Source organism: Mesoplodon densirostris, chromosome 5 (assembly GCF_025265405.1).
Source record: "Mesoplodon densirostris isolate mMesDen1 chromosome 5, mMesDen1 primary haplotype, whole genome shotgun sequence".
Classification (NCBI taxonomy): Eukaryota; Metazoa; Chordata; class Mammalia; order Artiodactyla; family Ziphiidae; genus Mesoplodon; species Mesoplodon densirostris.
This window is the reverse complement of record NC_082665.1, coordinates 149,629,304-149,654,310: the sequence shown is the minus strand read 5'-3', so window position 1 is coordinate 149,654,310 and position 25,007 is coordinate 149,629,304. Positions and strand designations below refer to the sequence as shown.

Below are 25,007 nucleotides of genomic sequence, written 5' to 3'. Positions count from 1 at the left end.
GTGCCTCACAGGACCGTGGCAGTGGCGGGCTGCACAGGCTCCCGGGAGGGGCAGTGTGGAGAGTGACTTGTGCTTGCACACAGGCTTCTTGGTGGTGGCAGCAGCAGCCTTAGCGTCTCATGCCCATCTCTGGGGGTCCACGCCCATCTCTGGAGCTCCTTTAAGCGGCGCTCTTAATCCCTTCTCCTCTAGCACCAGGAAGCAAAGAGGCAAGAAAAAGTCTCTTGCCTCTTCAGCAGCTCCAGACTTTTTCCCGGACTCCCTCCCGGCTAGCCGTGGCGCACTAGCCCCTTCAGGCTGTGTCCACGTAGCCAACCCCAGTCCTCTGCCTGGGATCCGATGGAAGCCCGAGCCTCAGCTGCCAACCCCTGCCCGTCCTGGCCGGTGAGCAGACAAGCATCTCGGGGTGGTGAGTGCTGGTCGGCACCGATCCTCTGTGCGGGGATCTCTACGCTTTGCCCGGTTGCTGTGCTCTCCTCCGTGGCTCCGAAGCTCCCCCTTCCGCCCCCCGCAGTCTCCGCCCACGAAGGGGCTTCCTAGTGTGTGGAAACCTTTCCTCCTCCACGGCTCCCTCCCACTGGTGCAGGTCCCATCCCTATTATTTTTCTATTTTTTTTTTTTTCTTTTACCCTACCCAGGTATGGGGGGAGTTTCTTGCCTTTGGGGAGGTCTGAGGTCTTCTGCCAGCATTCAGTAGGTGTTCTGTAGGAGTTGTTCCACATGTAGATGTATTTCTTATGTATTTGTGGGGAGGAAGGTGATCTCTACGTCTTACTCTTCCACCATCTTAAAGCTCCTCTCATTTTTTAAAATATGGGTAGGCAGAGAATTTTCCAACTTAATATTTAAATTTCTGCTTCCCTCTTGATTAACAATTCCATCTTTATTTCTCTACTTGTGTTTTAGTATAAGCATTCAAGAGAAGCTAAACTTCACCTTCTGCACTTTGTTTAGAAATAGCTTCAAGCAAATAGTCCAATTTCATCCTCAAAAGTTTTACCTTCCACTGAACACTAAGACACGAACAATTTGTCTCCTTGGTCATTCTTACTAGAGAGTTATCAATTTTCTTGATCTTTTCAAAGAACATCCTTTTGGGGACTTCCCTGGTGGTCCAGTGGTTGAGGCTCCATGCTCCCAATGCAAGGGGGCCTGGGTTCGATCCCTGGTCAGGGAACTAGATCCCACATGCCGCAAGTAAGAGTTTGCACGCTGCAGCTGAAGTTTCTGCATGCCACAACTAAAAGATCTGGCGTGCTGCAACTAAGACCCGGCACAGCCCAATAAGTAAATAAATATTAAATATATGTATATTTAGGGAAAAAAACATCCTTTTGGTTTCAGTAATTTTTCTTTTATGTTCTGTTTCAATCTCATTGATTTCTGATCTTTATTAAGTCCTTCTGTTTCCTTTGGGTTTAATGTGCTCTTCCTTTTCTAGTTTCTTAAGGTGGACGCTTACATTATTGATTTGAGATCTTTTTTCTTTTCTAACATTTTGTTAGTAGCATTTTAATGCTACAGATTTCCTTCTAAGCAGTGCTTTAGCTTCATCCAGCAAATTTTCATATTTTGTGTTTTCATTCAGTTCAAAATATTTTCAAATTTCCCTTGAGAAGATTCTTTGGCACATGAATTGTTTAGAAGTGTGTTGTTTAATTTCCAAATATTTATAGAGATTTTCCAGTTTTTTTTTCTGTTATTGGCATCTAGTTTAAATCTTCATGGTCAGAGAACATATGCTGTATAATTTCAGTTCTTTTACATTTATTAACGTTGGTTTTATGGTCCAGAATATGGTCTATCTTGGTGAATATTCTGTGTGTACTAGCAAAGATGTGTACATATGTTGCTTCAATCTAATGTTCAATTAGATTCAGTTGGCTGATGTTTAGATCTTCTGTATCTTTCCTGCTTTTCTGTCTACTTGTTCTATGTATTACTGAGAGTGGTTACAGTTCAGAATAATTGTGGATTTCTTTACTTCTTTCAGTTCTAGTAGTTTTTGCTTCATGTATTTTGGAACTCTTGTTAATTACATACATATTTAGGATTGTTGGGTTGTCTTGATGAATTTACCTTTTTCTCATTAACTCAGGCCTTTATACCTGGTAATTTTCCTTGTTCTGAAATATACTCTCTCAGATACTAATATAGCCACTCCAGCTTTCTTTTGACTAGTGTGTGCATGATCCTTTTATTTTTAATCTATATAGTATTATATTTAAAATGGGTTTTTGATAACAGTTGGGTCTTATTTGTTAATTTAATCTGATAGTCTTATGTTTTTAAAAATTATTTATTTATTCATTTATTTTAGGCTGTGTTGGGTCTTCACTGTGCGCGCGCTTTCTCTAGTGGTGAGCAGGGGCTACTCTTTGTTGCGGGGCGTTGGGTTCTCATTGTGGTGGCTCTCTTGTTGCGGAGCATGGGCTCTAGGGGTGGGCTTCAGTAGTCGGCATGTGGGCTCAGTAGTTGTGGCTTGTGGGCTCTGTAGCACAGGCTCAGTAGTTGTGGTGCACAGGCTTAGTTGCTCCGCGGCATGTGGGATCTTCCCAGACCAGGGCTCGAACCCGTGTCCCCTGCATTGGCAGGCGGATTCTTAACCATTGCACTGCCAGGGAAGTCCCTTGATAGTATATCTTTTAATTAGTTTTTTTTTTTTTTTTTTTCCGGTATGCGGGCCTCTCACTGTTGTGGCCTCTCCCATTGTGGAGCCCAGGCTCCGGACACACAGGCTCAGCGGCCATGGCTCACGGGCCCAGCCGCTCCGCGGCATGTGGGATCTTCCGGACCGGGGCACGAACCCGTGTCTCCTGCATCAGCAGGCGGACTCTCAACCACTGCGCCACCAGGGAAGCCCAATTAGTATGTTTAGGTCATTTATTGTATGTAATTATTGATATGTTTGAGTTTTATTATTTGTTACTCTTTGTTTCTTTTGTTCCTGTTTTCCCTTTTTCTTCTTTTCGACTGAGTGTTTTTTTAGTATCCATTTTAATGTATATATTGGTTTTCACGGCTGTATCTCTTTGTCCTTCATTTTAGTAATTGCTCTAAAGATTATAATATACTATATACTATATATACTTAATTTTCCTAGTATATCTAGAGTTTATATTTTACCACCTCAAATAGAACGTAAAGCCTTACAACTGTATATAGGTCCCATTGCCCTCCCCACTTATATGATAATTGTCATATGAATTATACATATAGGTTGAAAGCCCCCCATGAAAATATAATAATATTCTGTTTCAAGAGCTATGTATATTTTAAAGAACTTAAGAGATGAAAATTAATCTTATATTTACCCAGATACTTCCCATTTTTGTTGCTCCTCCTTCATTCCTGAAGTTTCAAGTTTCCCTCTGATACCATTTTTCTTTTAGCCTTAAAACTTCCTTTACATTTCTATTAGAGCCAGCCTGTTGGCAACAAAGTGACTTAGTTTTGATTCATCTGATAATATCTTTATTTCATTTCATTCCTGAAGGATATTTTCACTGAATATAGAATTCTGGGTTGTCAGTTGTTTTCTTCCAACATTTTAAAGATATGGTTCATGGTTTCTAATGAAAAGTCCTGTCGTTCAGATTGCCCCCGTATCAGGATTTTTCAACCTTAGCACTTTGGACTGGATAATTTTTTGTTGTTGAGGCCTATCCTATTCATTATAGGATGTTCAGCAGTATCCCCATTAGCACCTCCCTCCTCCCCAGCAGTGACAATAAAAAATGACTCCAGACATTGTCACATATCCCTGTGGATGTGAAATAACCCCCAGTTGAGAACCACTGGCCTGTATGTAATATGTTGTTTTTCTCTGGCTGCTTTCAAGATTTTTCTTTTACTTATGTTTTTTAGCAGTTAGATTATGATGTGCTTGGACATGATTTGAATTTATCCTATTTGGGGTTTGCTTAGTTTCTTGAATCTGTAAATTTATGCCTTTTGCAAACTTTTGGAAAGTTTCAACCACTGTTTCTTCCAAGTATTTTTTCTGCACCGGTATCTTTTCTTTTTTTTTTTTTTTTTTTTTTTTTTCTTTTTGCGGTATGCGGGCCTCTCACTGTTGTGGCCTCTCCCGCTGCGGAGCACAGGCTCCGGACGCGCAGGCCCAGCGGCCACGGCTCACGGGCCCAGCCGCTCCGCGGCATATGGGATCCTCCCAGACCGGGGCACGAACCCGTATCCCCTGCATCGGCAGGCGGACTCCCAACCACTGCGCCACCAGGGAGGCCCTGCACCGGTATCTTTTCTTTAGGGATTCCAAAGACATGAATAGTAGCTCTTTTGATATTGTCCCTGAAGCCCTGTTCTTTCTTTTTCAAAAATATTTTCCCCTCTCTGTTCTTCAGATTGGATAATTTTTATTGATCTGTCTTCAGGTTTACACAGTGTTTCCTCTGTTGTAGTTTGTTGAATGGCACACTTTAAAAAGATATGTCCATTTCCTAATCCCTGCAATTTGTGAATATTACCTTATGTGACAAAAGGTGTGATTAATTAATTTGAGGATTTTGAGAGGAGGATAAATTCCTAGATTATCTGGTAAGCTCTAATTCCAATGGCAGGTATCCTTATAAGAGTGAGGCAGAGGGAGATTTGCTAGACAGAAGTGGGGGGGGGGGGCAGTGTAAACACAGGGGCAGAGTTAGAGTGATGTAGTCACAAGGAATGCTGACAGCCACCAAAAGCTGGAAGGGGCAAAGTACAGGTTGTTCCCTAGAGCCCTCAGAGGTAGTACAGCCCTGTCAACACCTTGATTTCAGACTTCTTGATTGTATCCTTGATTGAGACCTTCAGATCTCTGACAATAAATTTCTCTTATTTTAAACCACCCAGTTTGTGGTAATTTGTTAGAGCAGCCATAGAAAATTAATACATCTGCCGTCTTGATTCTGCTATTTAGCCTCTCCAGTGAAGTTTTTATTTCAAATATTATGATTTTCAGCTCTAAAGTTTCCATTTGATCCTATTTAAATAGCTTCTCCTTCTCAGATGAGGTTTATCTTTCCATTTGTGTAAGAGTGTTCATCTTTACCTCATGGAGCATGGCTATATTAGCCACTTTAAGATTTTTGATAATTCCAATATCTGGGTTATTTATCGGTTCGCATCTATCTGTTGGTTGTTTTTTCTTCCAATTCTTGCCCAAATTTTCCTACTTCTTGGTATGTTGGGTAAGTTTGAGTTATATACTGGACATTTCTAGTATTAAGTTGTGAGAATTGGGATCCTGTTAAAATCCTTTGGAGAATTTGCTGTTGTTTTAGTAGGCATCAATCTGATTAGATTCAAACCAGTTTTTACTTGGTTTTTATGGGCAGTAGTTCCAATATCAGTTTCATTTTCTAAACCTTTGCTGTACTATTTGAGTCTGTTTGCTGTATGCACCAGTCAGGGATGGTCTGGGCTTGGGCGGTGTTTATTTTCTATTTCAGTTCTCAGTGCCTTTGTCATGCTTCTTCGGAAATTCCATGCATGTCCAACTTGGGGGAGGGGAGTTTAGTACTTAAGTTGGTTCATAACTAGAATTATAGGTATAAAAGATTCACAAGCTCAATACTAATTGAAGTGGTAAGGATAGATTTTATGCAATAAATACTACGATAGGGAAGAGAGTCCTGCATGAACTGAATTCAACTTTGCCAAAACAAAAGGCAGCAGACTTTTAAGAAGTTGAAGTGTGCTAAGGGAAAGGCACAGAGCCGTGTTGAAGGGGACTGATCAATACAGCTAGGGCAACAGGGTTTGTAATTGGTACTTATCCAGAGGAGAAATAAATTTCTCTTTAAAACAGAGGCAGTGGTGCACGTTAGAGCAAGGCGCCCACCAAAGTTGGGCCCTTATCTTCCTACAGGGCCTGGGAACAAGAGTGAGAGTTATCTCGAATGTTTGCATTTTAAACAGATGGCTCTTGGGTCCTTGAGAAGACAGTTTTAGGTGGTAGACAGTCTATACCTCAAGGGAGCAGAGGAAGTATTTATAAATTGCAAGCTTTCTGAAGTAACTGCTCTGAGAGGGAGTTCAGGGGCCTATCTGTCTATCACCAGGATTTAGCTGGAACAAACAGTAAATTCTGGCAGCATTGAGCTTTCTCAGGCAGGAACTTAAGGGGGCTGGAGGGGTTATCTTAGGGATAGAGCCTTAAGCTATTAGAAACTATCCTAGTGTTTGTTCAAGTCTGTTAGTGTGAGTAATCATTTATGACAAGTCATTTATGCTGAGAGTCTGCAGTTTTTATAGGTCAGGATTGAGGCCTAGTTAAGAAGAGGGTTCAGAGGAGCCTGGCTAGAGTTTGGTCAAGGAGAGAGTCTTTGTCATAGATTACCTTCTTCTGCTCTTCTTTCATGGGAGTTTTCCAATATTCTCCAGCTCCCAGTGACCCCTTGCTTCCTTTGGCCAGAAAAATTGGGTTCTCTTATTAGAGTTTCAGTCTCGCATGTTGTTGCTCCATTCTGGGCCTGACTGTGCCTGACTAAAGGGTGAAGAGGCTATAGAGAAAGCATAGGTGTCCTCTTGGGGTCTTTTTTTAAAAAAAATTATTATTATTTTTTTGGCCGCACCGCGTGGCATGTGGGATCCTAGTTCCCCATCCAGGGATCAAACCTTGTGTCCCTTACATTGGAAGCATGGAGTCTTAACCCTTGGACCATCAGGGAAGTCCCCTCTTGGGGTTTTCATGTATGTGCTATCTCCATTGTTGCGGCAGCAGTGCAGACCTGCACTGAGGCTGGCCTTGGGACAGGGCTGGGAGAGGAGGAAAAGAAGGAAAAAACCTCAGGGACTTAGCCCACCGACTCTGGCTTTCAAGAGCCTTTTCCCCCTGTCTTTTGGCCAAATAAACTTCTCTTCCAAATGAGGTTCTTCCTTACTGCACCTTCCGCACAATTTCCCATTCTTCTTGGCATTGGGTCATAGCTAGGAAATAAAGTGTGTGTGTGGTAGGGTGACCAAAAGGAAATTTATTGTTTGCTCAAATTTCAAAGGAAATTAGTGTATTCAGCAGGATATTTATGTATTGGTCTGTTTTCAAGCTGATTTCCCTCTCCAATCTACCTATTGTATACTTTCAGGGTCCTTAGGTAGCTGATGCTTTGCATTTTTTTTCTGGAGATTTTAGTTGTAATCAGTTGGAGAGAAAGTTTGCAGCAGGCTTACACTCATCATTCCTGGAATTTAAAATACTTAGACCACGAGTTCCCTGGTGGTGCAGTGGTTAAGAATCCACCTGCCGGGCTTCCCTGGTGGCACAGTGGTTGGGAGTCCGCCTGCCGATGCAGGGGACGCGGGTTCGTGCCCCAGTCTGGGAGGATCCCGCATGCTGCGGAGCGGCTGGGCCCATGAGCCATGGCCGCTGGGCCTGCGCGTCCAGAGCCTGTGCTCCGCAGCGGGAGAGGCCACAGCAGTGAGAGGCCCGTGTACCGGAAAAAACAAACAAAAAAAAAGAATCCACCTGCCAATTCAGGGGACATGGATTTAAGCCTTGGTCTGGGAAGATCCCACATGCCATGGAGTAACTTAGCCTGTGTGCCACAATTACTGAGCCTGCGCTCTAGAGCCCATGAGCCACAACTGCTGAGCCCGCATGCCACAACCACTGAAGCCTGCTTGCCTAGAGCCTGTGCTCTGCAACAAGAGGGGCCACCGCAATGAGGAGCCTGCGCACTGCAACTAGAGAAAGCCTGCATGCAGCAACGAAGACCCAACGCAGCTGAAAATAAATAAGTAAATAAATAAATTTATAAAAAATAAATAAAAACAGAAGGTGAGTGGATAAACAAAAAAAATACTTAGGCCAATGAGTTTTAATATTTAAAACAGTATGGAAAAGTTCATTGATAAAGTTTTAGATTCCACATTAGAAACTAGTATTTAAGAAACTCTACTGCTTGTCAAGTTTTGGTGTAGTACCAAAAAAGAATCCACAGTTATCTGAAAAGACTCTTAAAATACTCTTCCCCTTTTCCAACCATACATTTGTGTGAGACCAGGTTTTCTTTTCAGCCAAAATGATGTTGTAATACATTAAATGCAGACACAGATATGCGAATCCACCTGTCTTCTATTAAGTCAGACATTAAAAAGATTTGCAATAATGTAAAATAATTCTATTCTTTTCATTAATGTTTTGTTTTAGAAAATATAATTTTCATAAAAATATGTTTAAATGTATTGGATTAAATGTGATTATATTTAATTGAATTGAAAATATCCTAACATTTTCTCACTTTTAATTCCTAATGTGGTAAGTGTAGATAGACCCAACCTAAACAAAAAAGCTCTTCAGTTTTTAAGTATGTAAAGGGGTTTTGAAACCAAATAGTTTGAGAATTGCTGATTTACTAGGTAATTGGTTTCCATGTATGTATAACTTGTGTATTCCTCTTCTGTTCCTTAATAGTCAGCAGTAATAAAAAATATATGAACTCTGGGGGGAGTGAAAAGAACATGCATTTGACTCCCAGTTTCAACCACTTATTTTCCAAGGTTGAAGAGCCATTTAACTTCTTAGTATCTGTATTATACTTGTAAAGTGAGGATAATGCTTTAAATGAGTGTTGTGAGAGAAATGCTAGGATATACCTGAATTACAGACATTTAGTAAACGTTCCTTGGTATAAAGTTACATATTTTTAGCAACTCTCAGCCTTTGTGACGGTGTAAATACCTCTCATCTTAAGCCAGTAGGTGTTCTCCAACTTAGTCTGTTGATCCCTTTCCAATAAGAAAGAATGGTGTAATTTATGAAGATCCCTAGAACAGTAAATTTCATGTTGTCTGTCTTTAGGGACATGTTGAAATGATTGAGTTCTTTAATTCCAACTTGGTTCTGTTCTTGTGGTAACCAGATCAGAAAAGGCCAGAAGTATGATCAGCGACTGTGTGTAGGTCCAGTTTGGGAATGAGATTGGAAGTGAATTTGAAAAACAAACTGAGATCAGGAAATAAGCCCAGGAGAAAAAGGCAAGCAGGATGTGAGTAAAGTGGGACTGATGTCAAGTCCAAGGTCCATGATGTTCATAGTATCAGAGGAGGGCAGGTAGTCATTGAGGATCAAAATAGGTAGTTCAGATTTTATAAAGGAAATCCAACACTTGATGTCAAGGAGGAAATGGACACTGGTTGATGAGGCTCCTGGGTTCAGGTGCTAGGTACAAGGACAGAGAGACAAAAGGATAGGAATCCAATTGCTGGAAGAAGAGTGGGGCCAAGAGCATCCCAGTGCAAATATTGTTAGTGTAGTTGCAAACATGGAGCTGAAGCTTTTGTAGGAGAGTATGGAATATTAATTGACAACCTTTACAGCCAGGCCTCTGAGCTGAATCAAAGTGCAGTGAAGTCACTTCATATTTAATTTCTGTTTTTTGAACTAAGGTTTTAGTCTCTAACCAAAAGAGAGCAAGAGAGAAATGGCTATTAAAATAGTGCAAATGTTACTACCCGTAATTCTACTCTGAGCATCTGTTCCAGGGTAAGCATGATACGGGGAGCATTTACTTTGTTTTCTCAGTTGGTCTCAATTGCTGTCCCTCTTGTAGTGTTAACATGTTATTTTACTTTGTTACTTGTTTTTAAAGATGCATAGTTTTCCCTATTATCTGAACTCTAAGGTTAGCTCTTTTATCTGGTACTTAACTGAGGAAATGGTCATCAAAGGAAAGCTGAATTATAAGTGGGTTTTTTTTTGTTTGTTTTTTGTTTTTGTTTTAGATTCCAATTGTTTAAATTCTGTGTAATTCTACTGTAAAGCAGATTTAGTTCTATGACAACTTACTACTCTTACATTTCTTTTTTTCTCTTACATGCCCCATGTTTCCTCACCCATACTTTGTGTTCTGGATGCCAGTTCCTATTAGCTAGCTTTCAGTTGTTTTTCTCTTTTTATAGTGCATTTTAAAAAACCAAGTAATACGTACCTATTGAAAAATATTCAAACCACACATATCTATGGAGTAGGGAATGAAGGTCTTACCAGTCTTACCACTCACTGAGGCTACACTGTGCAATTGGATGTGTATCCTCCCTGAACTTTTTAATGCATATACAAGCATATGTAGTAGGATGTTTTCAAAATACAATCATAATAAGCATATTGTTTTGAATTTGCATTTTTTGCTTAATATTTCTTGGACATTTTACCATACCAGTATTTATAATTTAGGCACTCTTGGTGTACGTTTCACTCCTGATTTTTCACATAAGCAGTGCTGCAGCAAACATTTTTACATAAATGACTTTGGGTACTTGAATCATTTTTGCCCATAGTATGTAGATTGCTGGTTCAAAGAAATGTGCATTTACAGTTTTGAGCTGTTCTTCAAAAATTTTCTTCTCAAAAAGTATGGTAACCAAATTAAAAAGATAATGACAAAATGGAAAAATTTATACCAAAGACAAAGGGCATATATTCCTACTATACAGAGAGCTTCTAAAAACTGAAAGAAGCCACACCATAGGAAAATGGTCAAAAGATAGGAACAAGTAGTCCACACAGAAAAACAAATGCAAATGTCCTTTAAATTTTGGGAAAGGTGCTCAATCTCACTGTAATAGAGAAACACAAATAAAAACTGCTCTGAAGTAGCATTTCTTATCTATCCAGTTTGCAAAAATCCAAAATATTGACAACATAGTTTCTTGGCAATGCTCAAGGCTGTGAGGAAATAATCACTGTCATATATTGTTGAGAATATAAAAAGATAAAGAGCCAACAGATAGGAAATTTGGCAGTATTCACAAAATTATATAAACCTTAAGCTTCATCTCAGCATTCTTCTGTGACTCGAACCCAGAGGCACAGAAAGCAGGAAAACAAAGTGACATGTATATGAGACTGTTCATTGCAGCACTGTTTAATACCAGAAGACGGAAACAACCCATTGTCCATCAGTAAGGTATAGTTGAGGAAACTGTGATACTTGTATAATGATGAAGTACTATGGTAACATAGGGCAGGAGTGTAGTACAGTATAACAAACAGGGTATTAATGTTGATAGTCAAGATACAGAACACTTCCATTACCAAGAATTCCTCTTGCTTCCCTTTTATAACCACGCATTTCTTTTCCACTCCCACCCTGTCCATAACCCCAGGAAGCCATTAATCTGCTCACCATTTCTATAATTTTATCATTTCAAGAATGTCAGATAAATGGAATTATATAGTGTGTAACCTTTGGGATTGGCTCCCCCGACCCCCCAATTCAGCATAATTCCCTGGGGATACATCCAGATTATTGCATGTATGGATAATTTTTTCCTTTTTATTGCTAAGTAGTATTCCATGGTATGGATATACCACAGTTTGTTTAACCATTTGCCTGTTGAAGGACATCTGGGTGGTTTACATTTTTTGACTTCACAGATAAAGTTGCTGTAAACATTCATGTAAAAGTTTTTGCATGAATATAAATTTCCATGTCTCTGGGATAAAAGCCCAAGAATACAACTGCTCACTTGTATGGTGGTTGCATGTTTAGTTTTACAAGAAACTGCCAAACTGTTTTCCAGGGGTCTGTACCATTTAAAATTCTCATCAGCAAAGTACGGGTGATTCAGTTTCGACATATCCTTGTCAATATTTGGTATTGTTACTCTTCTGTTTTAGCCATTCTGATAGGTGTGTTGTGATGTCTCAGTGTGGTTTTAATTTGCATTTTCTCAGTAGCTAATGATGATGAGCATCTTTTCATGTGCATGTTTCCCATCTATACATCTTCTTCAGTTAATGTCTCTTTATGTCTTTTGCTTGTTTTCTAATTGGAGTTGTTTTTCTACTGTTGAGTTTTTCCTTTTATGGATCTTACTTTCAGTGTCAAGTTTAAGAACTCTTTGCCTAGCTCTGTAGTCTGAAGATTTTATTCCATATATTATTCTAAAAGTTTCAAGTTTTATATTTAAGATTGTCATCCAGTTTGAGTTAGTTGTGTATAAGGTGTGAGGTTAGGTTAATGTATATTTTTTTTGTTTGCCTATTTTGGTGTCCATTAGCTCTTGCAACATTTGTTGAGAAAGCTATTTTTCTTCCATTGAATTATTTTTTGCACCTTTGTCAGAATTCAGTTGGGCATATTTGTGTGGCTCTATTTCTGGGTTTTCTGTCCTGATCCATTGATAATATGTGTCTATCCCTTTGCAAATACAGTAAGTCTTGGCTTACTATAGCTACATAGTAAGTATTTCCCCACTTTATTCTAACTTTTAAAAATTGTTTTTGCTATTCTAGTTATTTTGCCTTTCCATAAAAATTATAGAATAATAATTCTATATATACAAAAGTTTTTGCTGGGATTTTAATAAGAATTACATCACCTGTATATCAGTTTGGAAAAAATTGACACCTTTACTGTGTTGAATCTTCCATTCCATAAACACTTTTATTTAGATCTTCTTTGATTTCTTTCATCTGCATTTGTAGTTTTCAACATATAGTCATCTTGATATTTTGTTAGGTTAGCACTTCTTTCATTTTTTTCCTTTTATTATAAATGGTATTGCTTTTAATTTTGGTGTCCATGTGTTCATTTCTAGTATATAGAAATACAGTTGCTTTTTGCAGGTTGATCTTGTGTCACACAAATTTGGATAGATTTTATTTTCATTTTCACTTCAGTGTAAATGAACTTTCCTTGAGACTTCTTTGACCCATGGATTATTTAGAAGTATGTTCCAAATATTTGGAGGTTTTTCTGTTATCTTTCTATTATTGATTTCTAGTTTGATCCTGTTGTAGTCAGAGAATACACTTTATAATTTCAGTTATTTTAAATTTGTTGAGGTTTATTTTATGGCCCAGGATGTGGTCTATCTTGGTATCTGTTCAGGGGCACTTGAAAAGCATGTATATTTTGCTGTCGTTCATGTGCCCCGTTATAGCCTCACAAGGGTAGAAAATCTAGATTTCCGTCTTGGTCTTTGCTGGTATGGGTGGGGCCCGTTTTTTCTGCAGTGTTTGACTGGAGTAGAGTTTTTATCGTCTAGAAGTTTTCTGTATTGTGAAGCTGTCCCTTGTTTGATCCATTGTCTGGAGAGCACTGGGTTTTGTTGTTTTTTCTGTGCCTGTTGGTGTGTTTAGCTTGCCAGTCTTCATCTTCAAGTCTAGGATGTACCAGGCAAAAAAGAAAACCTAGGGGATTCACCACTATGTTGTTACTTGGGTCCTGAGTTTCCTAGCTGATTTGCCTTCTCTTTACCTTTCAGAGTTTTCTTTTGTTTGCTTCATATGTAATATCCAGGGTTTTTAGTTCTACTTAGCTGGAGAAATAGAGAAAAGTACAACTGCTCTGTCTTCCTGGAAGCCAAGGTCGTCTGTCTAATTTACTTTTGTATATAGTGTGAGGTAGGACACTGTTTTTTCCCAAATAGATAGTTAGTAGTCCTAGTATCAGTTATTGAATAACTCGTTCTTCTCCAGTGATTTGAAATGTCACCCCTGCTATATATGAAATTCTCATATATTTGCATATTTGAAGACACATAGTAGAAGTTCGCTGACTTGCCTAATTAACTGACTAAACCCCTTTATTTCCATTATGAAACATATAACTTGATACCCTTGACATATTCCTGCTCTCACCAATTAAGTTGAATCTGCTTACCAAGAATTAGAGGTGTTGTATCGTTCAGGTGTGCTTCTTACTATAATCTTGTATATTATATAAATTAACAAAAATAGTGCTGAAAGAAAATTACTTTTGTGAAAACGAAGTTGATTGCTTTGGAAAGACAAAGAAGTCACTTAAAAAATTGCTTGCTTGTGAATTAGGCCTTGGTGAGACCACTTTAAATGTTTAGGGGGAAAATATATACAAAAATTCATTTTGTATTAAGTGGTTTGAAGTACTCCATCTATTTCAAAAAGACCTAAATTAGAAGAACTCATAGCTAGTATATTAGAGAAGAGGGCTTCTAAAGCCACCTGTATGTAGGTGTATCTGTTTCTGGACCTTAATCTATATTCTACTGGTCTATTTGATATTCTATACCAATATAATATTCTTTTAAATTGCCTTAATATTTTAGTGCATTTTGATATCTGATAGGGTATGTTTGCCTATAGTGGGAATTTCAGCTGAAAAGAACAAAACCCAGCTAAAACTGTCTTAATGTAATAAAGAAACACATTAGTTCAAGGAACTGGAGGTTTAGGGGGCAGTTTTTAGTACCTGTTTTAGCAGCTTTGGCTCTATTTCCCAGAAGCTCTCCTTTCACTTGTTTGTCAGCTTCATTCTCCAGCTGGTGACACGATGGCTGCAGGCCTCACATCTGTCCATGACAAAATACAGAGACAGTCTTTTACTACGTCTCTCAAGAGCCAGTCATCATTACCCTGAGGATGCTAGCATAGTTTTCCTTGCATCCCATTGGCCTTAAGTGGGTTAATGTGGGCAAAACTAGCAAGGGAGAGATTGTCATGATTGGCTTAGATGAGTTCTCAGTCCTACATGTACATTAGAATCACTTGGGTGGCTTTTAAAAATAGTAATGCCTGAGTGACGATCCACACGATTAGAATCTCTGAAGTAGGGGCCCCAAGCTCCTGTATTTTTTTAAAAGCTCCGTAGGTGATTCTAAATGGAGGGAAAGCTTTCATTAACCCAAATACATCTTTGAAGCCAGAGTCATTCCCCCAAGTTGCATGGCTAAAATAATAATAATGAGGTGGCAACTATAAGGATAATTGGGATATTATTAGGAAAAGAGAAAATAAATGCTGGATATACAACCTACCAACTGTTATACCAACTCTTATTGTTTTTTTTTTAACCAACTCTTATCATTATACTCTTTTTTTACCAAAATATTTGCCAGTTTTATGTTTTCTTTTCCAGATAAATTTAAAAATCAGTTTGTCAAGTTTCAGAATAAATTCCACAGGGACCTAGAATTAAATTTTATTAAATGTATAGATTAATATGGGGGTGGGGGGACAGGTTCCCACAGGAAGGAATCACAGTTGGTGCCCAAGTATCCCTGACAAAATCTCTCTGCTTTTCAGTGTCTCAAAAAGTCTATCACTTGTGATTTTTTACATCATGCACCAGTTATTATTTAGACTTGGTTGTAACTTTTTTTTTTTCAGTTTGGCTGTGCCTGGTCTTAGTTGAATGTAGCACGCCGGTTTTTTGTTGCGGCATGTGTGATCTTTAGTTGTGGCATGTGAACTTTTAGTTGAGGCATGTGGAATCTAGTTCCCTGACCAGGGATGGAACCTGGGCCCCCCTGCGTTGGGAGTGCAGCGTCTTAGCCACTGGACCACCAGGGAAGTCCCAGTTGTAAGTTTTTATTTGCAAGTAATTTCAAACAGAAAAATTGGAAGAATACAAATTAATTTTTCTGGTTTCTCCCTGTTCGTTATTTCTTGAATACCACATCGTCCTCGTTTTTTTTTTTAACATTATTAATTTTGCTGCTGTATATACTTGAGTCATTATTTTAGAAGACTGTGTGGTAGGTTTTGAGACCTTGCAATAACTCCCCAAAAGTATCTACCTTGTAGATGTAAAAGTATCGACACTTGAATGCTAGGGCTTGTTGAATTCTAGATTAAAATGCATTTCCCTGAGTACATTGAAGAACTTGCTTCATCGTTGAGAAAACAGAATCAGTATTTTGGATATTCAGTATCCAAAATCAGAAGCTGATTTTATTTGCTTGCTAAACCGGGATGGCTCTTTATGTAAAATAGTCTCTCTGAAGAAAGCAGAGAGCTATTCTAGGTTCAGAAGTGACTTAGGTTTGTAACATTTCCTTTCTTTGGTCTAAAAGAGTTTGCATAAATTGGAATTATTTGTTCTTTGAATTTTAATAGAACTTGCCTGTGAAACCATCTGGCCCTGGTGTTTTCATTATGGGAAGATTTCTTAATGACTAATTCAATTTTATTACTTTTGTTATTTTAATTTTTCTATAACTTTGTACATTTTACTTTTTCTCAGATTTATTGATGAAGTTTTTAATATTGCCATGTCTTTTGAATGTCTATAGCACCTATAATTATGACTCCCTTTTTATTCCTGGTAATTTGGTGTGCTTTTTTTCATTTTTAAAAAAATGTATTGAAGTATAGTTGATTTACAATGTGTTAATTTCTACTGTACAGCAAAGAGATTCAGTTATATATATGTTCTTTTTCATATTCTTGTCCATTATGGTTTATCACAGGATATTGAATACAGTTCCCTGTGCTATACAGTAGGACCTTGTTTATCCATGCTATATATAATAGTTTGCATGTGCTAATCCCAAACTCCAGTCCATCCCTCCCAGACCCCCTGCCCTTGGCAACCGAAAGTCTGTTCTCTATGTCTGTGAGTCTGTTTTGTAGATAAGTTCATTTGTGTCATATATATTGTATTTGTCTTTCTCTTTCTGAATTACTTCACTTACTATGATAATCTGTAGGTCCATCCATGTTACTGCAAATGGCATTATTTCATTCTTTTTTATGGCTGAGTAGTATTCCATTGTATATATATACCACATCTTCTTTATCCATTCCTCTGTTGATGGACATTTAGATTGTTCCATGTCTTGACAATTGTAAATAGTGCTGCAATGAACAGTGGGGGTACGCGTGTCTTTTCAAATTATAGTTTTGTCTGGATATATGCCCAAGAGTGGAATTGCAGGATCATATGGCAACTCTATTTTTAGTTTTTTGAGGGACCTCCATACTGGTTTTCATAGTGGCTGCACCAGTTTACATCCCCACCAACAGTATAAGAGGGTTTCCTTTTCTCCACACTCTTTGCAGCATTTGGTATTTGTAGACTTTTTAATGATTGCCATTCTGACCAGTGTGAGGTGGTACCTCATTGTAGCTTTGATTTGCATACCTTTAATAGTTAGCAGTGTTGAGCATCTTTTCATGTGCCTGTTGGCCATCTATATATCTTCTTTGGAGAGATGTCTATTTAGGTCGTCTGCCCATTTTTTGATTGGGTTGTTTGTTTTTTTGTTACTGAGTTGTTTGAGCTGGTTGTATATTTTGGAAATTAAGCCCTTGTCAGTCACATCATTTGCAAATATTTTCTCCCAGTCCATAGTTTGTCTTTTCGTTTTGTTTGTGGTTTCTTTTGCTGTACAAAAGCTTTTAAGTTTGTTTAGGTCCTATTTGTTTATATTTGCTTTTATTTCTGTTGCCTTGGTACGATTTATGTCAGAGAATGTCTTGCATATATTCTCTTCTCAGAGTTTTATGGTGTCATGTCTTATATTTAAGTCTTTAAGCCATTTTAAGTTTATTTTTGTGTATGGTGTGAGGCTGTGTTCTAACTTCATTGATTTACATGTGGCTCTCCAGCTTTCCCAACACCACTTGCTGAAGAGACTGTCTTTTCTCCATTGTATTTTCTTGCCTCTTTTGTTGAAGATTAATTGACCATAGGTATGTGGGTTTATTTCTGGGCTCTCTTTTCCTTTTTTCATTGATTAGTCTTGCCAGACTCTGTCCATTTTTTAGTCATGACAAAGAACTACCTTTTGTTGAGCCTTTCTTCTATATCTTTGTTTTCTGTTTCATTAAATTCTGCTTTTATTTGTATTATTTCCTTTTATCTACTTTTCTTTTTTTTTTTTGCGGTATGCAGGCCTCTCACTGTTGTGGCCTCTCCCGTTGCGGAGCACAGGCTCCGGATGCGCAGGCTCAGCGGCCATGGCTCACGAGCCCAGCCACTCCGCGGCATGTGGGATCATCCCGGACCGGGGCACGAACCTGTGTCCCCTGCATCGGCAGGCGGACTCCCAACCACTGCCCCACCAGGGAAGCCCCTACTTTTCTTTATGTTCTTCTTTTCTAACTGAAGACAGATGATCAGTTCATTAATTTATTTTTAACTTTTCTTATTTTTCTGATGTAACTATTTACAACTACGAATCTCCTTTTTACATACTCCTTTTGCTGCGTCCCACAAAGTTAGCTATATAGTCTTTGTTTGGAAGTTATATTTGTATATGTTTATTACATCAGACTTAGCGGTTATGATGTCAGTTCTTCTTTAGCCTTACGAATTTTGTGTCTCCTTAATTTATTACTGAGATAAACATGTTAAAAGTTGTCCTCTATGACAATGATTTTGTCAATTTTTCCTTGTGGTTCTATTTTGGAGCTATATTAATAGGTACATATAAGTTTAGCTGTTACATATATTGAATAAAACCTTTTATCGTGGGCTTCCCTGGTGGTGCAGTGGTTGAGAGTCCTCCTGCCGACGGAGGGGACACAGGTTCGTGCCCCGGTCCTGGAAGATCCCACATGCCGCGGAGCAGCTAGCTTATTTATTCATTTGTTTATCAACATTTTTATTGAGAGCCTACCCACTGCAAGCCATACTTGTGAGCCATGGCCGCTGAGCCTGTGCTCCGCAACAGGAGAGGCCACAACAGTGAGAGGCCCACATACAGAAAAAAAAAACAAAAAAAAAACCAAAAAAAAACCTTTTATCATGATGTAGTTAATTTCCTTATCACTAGTAATAGTTTTGCTTTAAAGTTATTAATACAGCTACACCAGTTTTGTATTGACTAGCATATGCCTGGTATTTTAATTTTTTCATATTTTTATTTTCAATCATTCAGTGCTCTTTGGTTCTTAGGTGTGTTTCTTTGGAAAAGCATGTAGACTACTACTAGTTAAACCTTATGTAAAATATTTTCTGTGTGGTTACAGTACAGAAGCTGCTGAAAAATGGCAGAAGAAGTGGTGGTAGTAGCCAAATTTGATTATGTGGCCCAACAAGAACAAGAGCTGGACATCAAGAAGAATGAGAGATTGTGGCTTCTGGATGATTCTAAGTCCTGGTGGCGAGTTCGAAATTCCATGAATAAAACGGGTTTTGTGCCTTCTAACTACGTGGAAAGGAAAAACAGTGCTCGGAAAGCATCGATTGTAAAAAACCTAAAGGATACGTTAGGTAAGTTATTTTTATATTAAAACAAGAATGACAGTACTTTCTTTTAAATGAGCGCTAGAGCTTGGTTCTCTGTACTGAATTTTGGCAGCAGTGGGCAGAATCGACTAGAACATCCCAGGGCTGGGATTTCAGCTAGGCAAGGTGAATTTGGCTCATAGCAGGGGTATTCAAGTCAGGTGTGTTCAGGGAGACCAGTGAAGGTCAGTTTCTGTAAATCTAGCTGGTGGACCTGGCCAGAGTTCAAGAGTCAAGCCAGAGTGATGCCGACAGTGGAACTTAACTCTGATCTTCTGTCAGGGGCTCCTTGAACCATGAGTGCTTGTTGGAGTTTAGACAGATTCTACATCTAATTGAGATAGGGATAAAATGAGTGAGATGCAGAATATCCTCCTTGTCATCAAGGCAACTTATTTTACAGGATTGCTTCATTGCTTCATTTTACATCTAATGGCTTATATTTTGAACTGTGCTTTTAAAAACAAACCATCATTTTATTCTTATATTTGATAAAAGAGTTTTAAATTGTGCATTACTGTATATTAGCATCTACAAAGCTTATCTCTTTCTTACTTTGTTTCTCTTTTTTCCTCTTCTTTCTTCCCCTAACTGTAAAGTTTGTTTGTTTTTACTGGCCTTCCGTTAGGGCCAGAGATAGGGGAACCTACTTCACATTGGGCTTGGCCAAGCTGTGATAGGAAGGAAATACGTGCAAATGAGGCCTAGGCTCTCTCTCTCTCTCTCTCTCTCAGTTCTCCTTGGCTGACCGGAAGGAATTGGGAGGGACAGAATTTCCCTCAGGTATTCAAGCAAGCATGCTGTTACTTAATAGTTTTTGGTATATATGTAGGAGAAGAAGTAAAATTTCTCCTTGAAAAAAGATAGTTTGAGAGTAATGTGGCATGATTGATGAATATGGAATATTATTGACTAACTGCTTTATATTAGTTTTTATTTCTTATTCAGCATTATTGTTACTCTATTATTCTATTCTGAAGGTCATTTAATAAATGGAGTTACTAATCTGAATTTTCACCATGATACTTAACTGCTTTAACTAGGTTTACCTTTTTTTGAGATTTTAAGGTTTTGCAAATAAGGCCATTATTATTAGTTTTTAATAGTAGTTTCTAAATAGAAGACAATTCACATATGAATGAAAGACAGTTGGAAAGAGATTGTCCTTGAATAGCTGAAGAGACCAAAGTTAGAACCAGGAATACTTTTGATTTTGTAAATACTGGACATTTATTTAAAGCATGTTGATTAGGTGTATTAGGGAAAATTAAGGTAACTTCTATCAAGAAAGTATGCCTCATAGTGATGAAGGCACAAAAAAGGACTAGGGCCACACCTAGATAAACTTTTATGTTCCTTTTGAAAAGGATAGTGGTATCCTGAGAGGTATAGCAGATGTGACAGTTAATTAACAAAAGATAGTGAAAAAACTAATATAGAGCAAAGAGGAAAAACACCCCAGTTTTAGATATGACTGCATATGAATTTTAAAAGCCTTATTAGATACAGTTTTTATTATTAATACTCCTGGGAAACCTTCCATACTATTTTCTGATATTATTGAGACAGTTTTAGCAAGACTATATCTATTTAAGTTCTAGGCTATCGCTGTTAATTTTATTAGTATATTACAGTTATTGCTGTCTATTCCAGAGGACTAGTGATCTATAGTTAGCCTGTATAATGATGTAAATCCAGCTTTTGCATCGGACAGCCTTCTTTCCTTTCTCAGAATTTCTGAATCCCTTTTTGGTAACTTTAATGTCCCATGTAACTAATGGATTTTTTTCACAATGATTGATTGTGCTGATGGAGACACTGTTTGAAGGTTAAGAAAGAAAAGGAGAAAACAAAGGAAAGAATGAATACATGAATATATTTTCAACTGTTGAAAAAAAAATACACACTTTAAAGCTTCTTCCAAAATAAATATGAATAGTAAGGTCATATTTGTGGCCATCATGATATACTTGTTTTATAGGTTCTGTTGAAGTTCAGGGGAAAAATGTTTTGGAAAGAGAGAAGCCTCAGGAAACCTTTCTATTGCCTGGGTGTGGGCCAAGTCACATGAATTGGGTGTGGGGAATTTCAGTGTTGCAGAACCAGGAAGTTCACCAAGAATTATCCTGAGCTGTGTTAACAAACTGACGAAAGAGAACACGGGATTTTTTTTCAGAATGGATTGGTTAAAGGTCTTTAAAGATTTTTTCAGTAAGTTAATCTGTTTATTAAATCTGTAGTTTTCTTGTAGTTTTTGAAGTAGAGTTTTCACTTTGTGAATTTAAAGGAAAACTATGGATAGAACATGGTGGGTTTATATCGGCTGGTGCTTTATATTGTTTATGAAACATAAGCTAAGTGATTGGTGATACATCAAATATTAATAGCTTTGACTTGATAAGTAATTTAATAAAATTTTCAATATCAATGTTTAAATAACAGGAAAAGGATATAAATGATTTGAGTTTGATGCAGTTAGTTCTTTGAACTTAGCATAGACATTTGAAGTGAATTAAATAAATTGTAAACATATTAAAAACAGGAGGAGAAAAAGGCTTTAAGTAAGCAAGTTCCTTCATCCTCAACATTTGAAGTAACATTGTTCTGGTGCTTTTTACTTAGATTTCAGCGGACTGATATGGACGATAATGTTTAATAAAAGCATCAATAAAGAGAATGTTTTGACTTAATGTCGGATTGCTAGAAATTGCTATTTTGGTTAATGTGAGACTTGATATTTTGAAATGAATTGTGAGAGCAGCTGCATACAAAGAATATGAAAACATTGACAGAAAATAGTGAATTCTTAGATTGTTTGTGAGTTCAGGTCATAAAGTAATTCTAATACTAACAAGAACCTCATCTGTGTATCTGCTGATAGCCTTTTTATACTCTTATGATAGTGAACTTGATTTGGTCTCTTTGAACAATTGCTTGGTGGTTCTAGGAAAATGAACAGAGGGATTGTTGTAGAAGTCTCTTATGTGTAAGGAGTCTAAGAAAACAAAGAGTAACCTGTCAAAAGATTTCGGGGCAAAGGGCAAAATGGAAAGGGAGTAAAAGTACTTTGTTGAAAAAAAAGTTGTAATATTAAGACTCATTCATTTCTTTAAGTTTGGTGGCCAAGTAAATCCTTTTAGAATATATCTCTTTTGTTTACTTTTTGGGGAGTTGTTAAAATTTTAGATCCATTTTTTGGGGTTAGTTTTCCTTTTAAAGAGCTTATTTATTCATTTGTTTATCAACATTTTTATTGAGAGCCTACCCACTGCAAGCCACACAAAAATTATAGAATGAAAAACTAACACTAACTGTCACAGAACTTACATTCTGGTGAGGAGGTAGGTGGTGGTTGTTATTTATTATTAATATTTCATATCTGAGTTTGATATCTAAGTGATGTTGACCATAAATCAACTAGAAGTGGTATAAAAAGAATATATTGTATCATTGATACAGTGATTTAATATATACCATCAATACAGTATAAAATTATCTTTCTATAGAGTCTTAGAAAGTTGATAGTTATTCTTAAATACATGTGTAGACTGAGAGTCAAGATTTGAGATTTATAACCAAAATATTCCTTTCCTCACTGCCTGCAGTAAGCCAAAATTTATATTTATTTAGCTCTGTAGCTGTTCACCAATCTTTTCCCTGAATGGCCTTGAAAAGTAAGAGGAAAAGTGTGCTCCTTGTGTGGTAGCCAGAATACCATTGAGAACAAAAAGGGCACATTGTTTTAGAGAAAGCAGAGAATAATAAAAAGCAGTAATTTATCTTACTTCATATAAATCAAGTGAGCAGATAAAAATACAAAAAAATTAAATAAAAACCTGTACTGGAAAGAACATCATTTATATGTATTTAGAATTCCTTTGTTCTGCTCCCAGATATATCACTTATTGGCCATGTGGCCAAGGGTATATAACTTTCCTAATTTCCTGCTCCTTATTTGTAAAGGCGAGAGTTGGGCAAGACCAGATGATCCTGGAAAGTCCCTTCTGACTCTGAAAGTCTTTAGTCCTGGTAAACAACTGATCAGTCTTACATGTGGTATAGAAATCAGGGGAAAGTCCATAAGGGAGAAACTGGTTTTGAAGAAGGAGGAACATAACAGAATTATAGTTCCCTAAAGAATTAGCAAGAATCAGTAATACTTTCTTAGGCCTCATTCTATTGAACACTTGTTTACTCTGATTTAGATGGAAGAGAAATGACATGCTTAAGGTAAAGACCTAATGATGGAGGTATAAGTAGTACATTGAGTTCAGAAATTTATTTGAAAGCTAAAAACTGAGAAAGAAACAAGATGAATAGAAACAGACATTAATGTAAAATTCTACATTAAGTTTTTAAAAGGAATTGAAAAAGTTGCTGAGAATCTGTCCTGGCTGCAATTTACATGAGTGAAAGACTTAGTAGGAGCTGCTGTGATAATGTAGGTGCTAAAAAAAAATCTCAACACACTGTATGATGGCATTGATTCAAACCTACGAGGCACTCAGGTGAAGGGATGCAGTAGTTCCCCTGTGTGTGTGCTGGCCAAATAAAACATGACATCGCCTATTCACTTTGGATAAATATACTTTAACAGCGATATTGAGAAACTCAGATGCTTCCAAATACTAGCATCAACTATATCAAAGGATTTGGAAACCAGGTTACATAAAGAATAGTTTTCTTTTATTTGCCCTAGGGAGAGGACAACTACTGTGTGAAGATGGAATATTTACAGTGTTTAACCAGATTCTTAAAAACTTTTGAGGAGTTAATAGTACATTGTTTTGGTCAAGAAACAGTGCTATAGGAAGAAAGAAGTAAGACTAATGGATTGGAGTGAGGGGAAGATTGAAAGCTATACTAATGCTTTTGGTTTTTTAAACAAAGCTAATGATAAAAATGACTGCCTCAGAGTTATGCACATCCTCAGTGCATATACCTGAGTATTTCCCTCCCAACTCTGAAAAAGTAAATGCCAGAAGTACTAGGAGGTAGGAAAGTAATAACCACCATTGACTGAGTGCCTGCTAGGTGCTATGCACTGTGCTGAGTGCTTTACATATAAACTTTTAAAAATTCTTTACAAAAATTTTCTGAGATAGGTACTTACTACACACCACCATTTCACAAACAAGGAAACTGGAGTTTAAAGAATATTAAATAACTTGACCAAGATCAGATTAACCAGTAAGTAACAGCACTAAAGTTTAAACTTAGGGTCTCTTTTGTTAAGAGTTTCCCTAGTGCACACATTATGACTATAGAGTAGAGAAAAGACTAGAGTCAGATAAGTAATGGATTGAAAAAATTTGATGCAAAAGGGACTGATTAAAATTAGGAGGATTGTGGTGAATTAACTGTGAAGCTGGGAAAAATTTAGAAAAGATAATACATTGATCTGAGGGAGCCTGCTTGTTGTGGAATGATCTAATTGTTGCTGATTATAACGTACTTGAGAAATTACTGATACTTTACATTTGTATAATTTTGTAAAGTACTTTTGCATCTACTCTCATTGATAGCATGAGATTGGAAGGACTATTTTTAAGCAGTGGAAACAAAGGGCAATAAACAGGCCCTTCTGGAAGATCTGTAAGCAGGGGAAAAAGCAAGCTATTGATTATGCATGCATTTGTCAGTCATTCACATGATAAACAGGACTTTGTGTTGCACAGAAAACAAATATTCTAAGCTTATATTCTTTCTCTGAACTATTTCTGGCCTCTAAGATTAAAATAGGTTGTTTTGGTGTTTTCCCACTTAGGGCTTTAATTGTTGGGTCTGTCCAAAAATTCTTCACAGGTTTTTTGGACAAGGTTAATTAGTCTTCGACATTATCTTTTTCAGAATCAAAAGAAAAATATTTTAGAACTAGCCGTTATTTTCAGGTTTAGAATTTTATATTTGCTATATCAGTATTCAGTTTAATCAGTTTAATAAACACATTGATCATCGGCTGTATATACAGTTCTAAATAGTATAGGAAATGCAAAAGATCAGTGAGATATTAAAAATGCTCCTCTCTGGAAGCTTATGCTCTAGTAGATGGGCTTAAAAGACAAACAC

General features: G+C 37.4%; 1 protein-coding gene across 5 annotated transcripts in view; it reads left to right on the top strand.

Annotated features, from left to right (window-relative positions):
• NCK1 (NCK adaptor protein 1) overlaps positions 1–25,007 on the top strand; it is an 81,443-nt gene that overhangs the window by 41,992 nt on the left and 14,444 nt on the right. For 3 of the 5 annotated variants that reach the window (XM_060099638.1, XM_060099640.1, XM_060099637.1), the window contains exon 2: positions 18,680–18,923. In XM_060099638.1, coding sequence (XP_059955621.1) covers positions 18,698–18,923 — 226 coding nt within the window. In that variant the 5' untranslated portion in view covers positions 18,680–18,697. Of the gene's footprint in view, positions 1–18,679; positions 18,924–21,069; positions 21,150–25,007 lie in introns of those variants that run through there. The other 2 variants (XM_060099639.1, XM_060099641.1) reach the window with 2 other exon arrangements.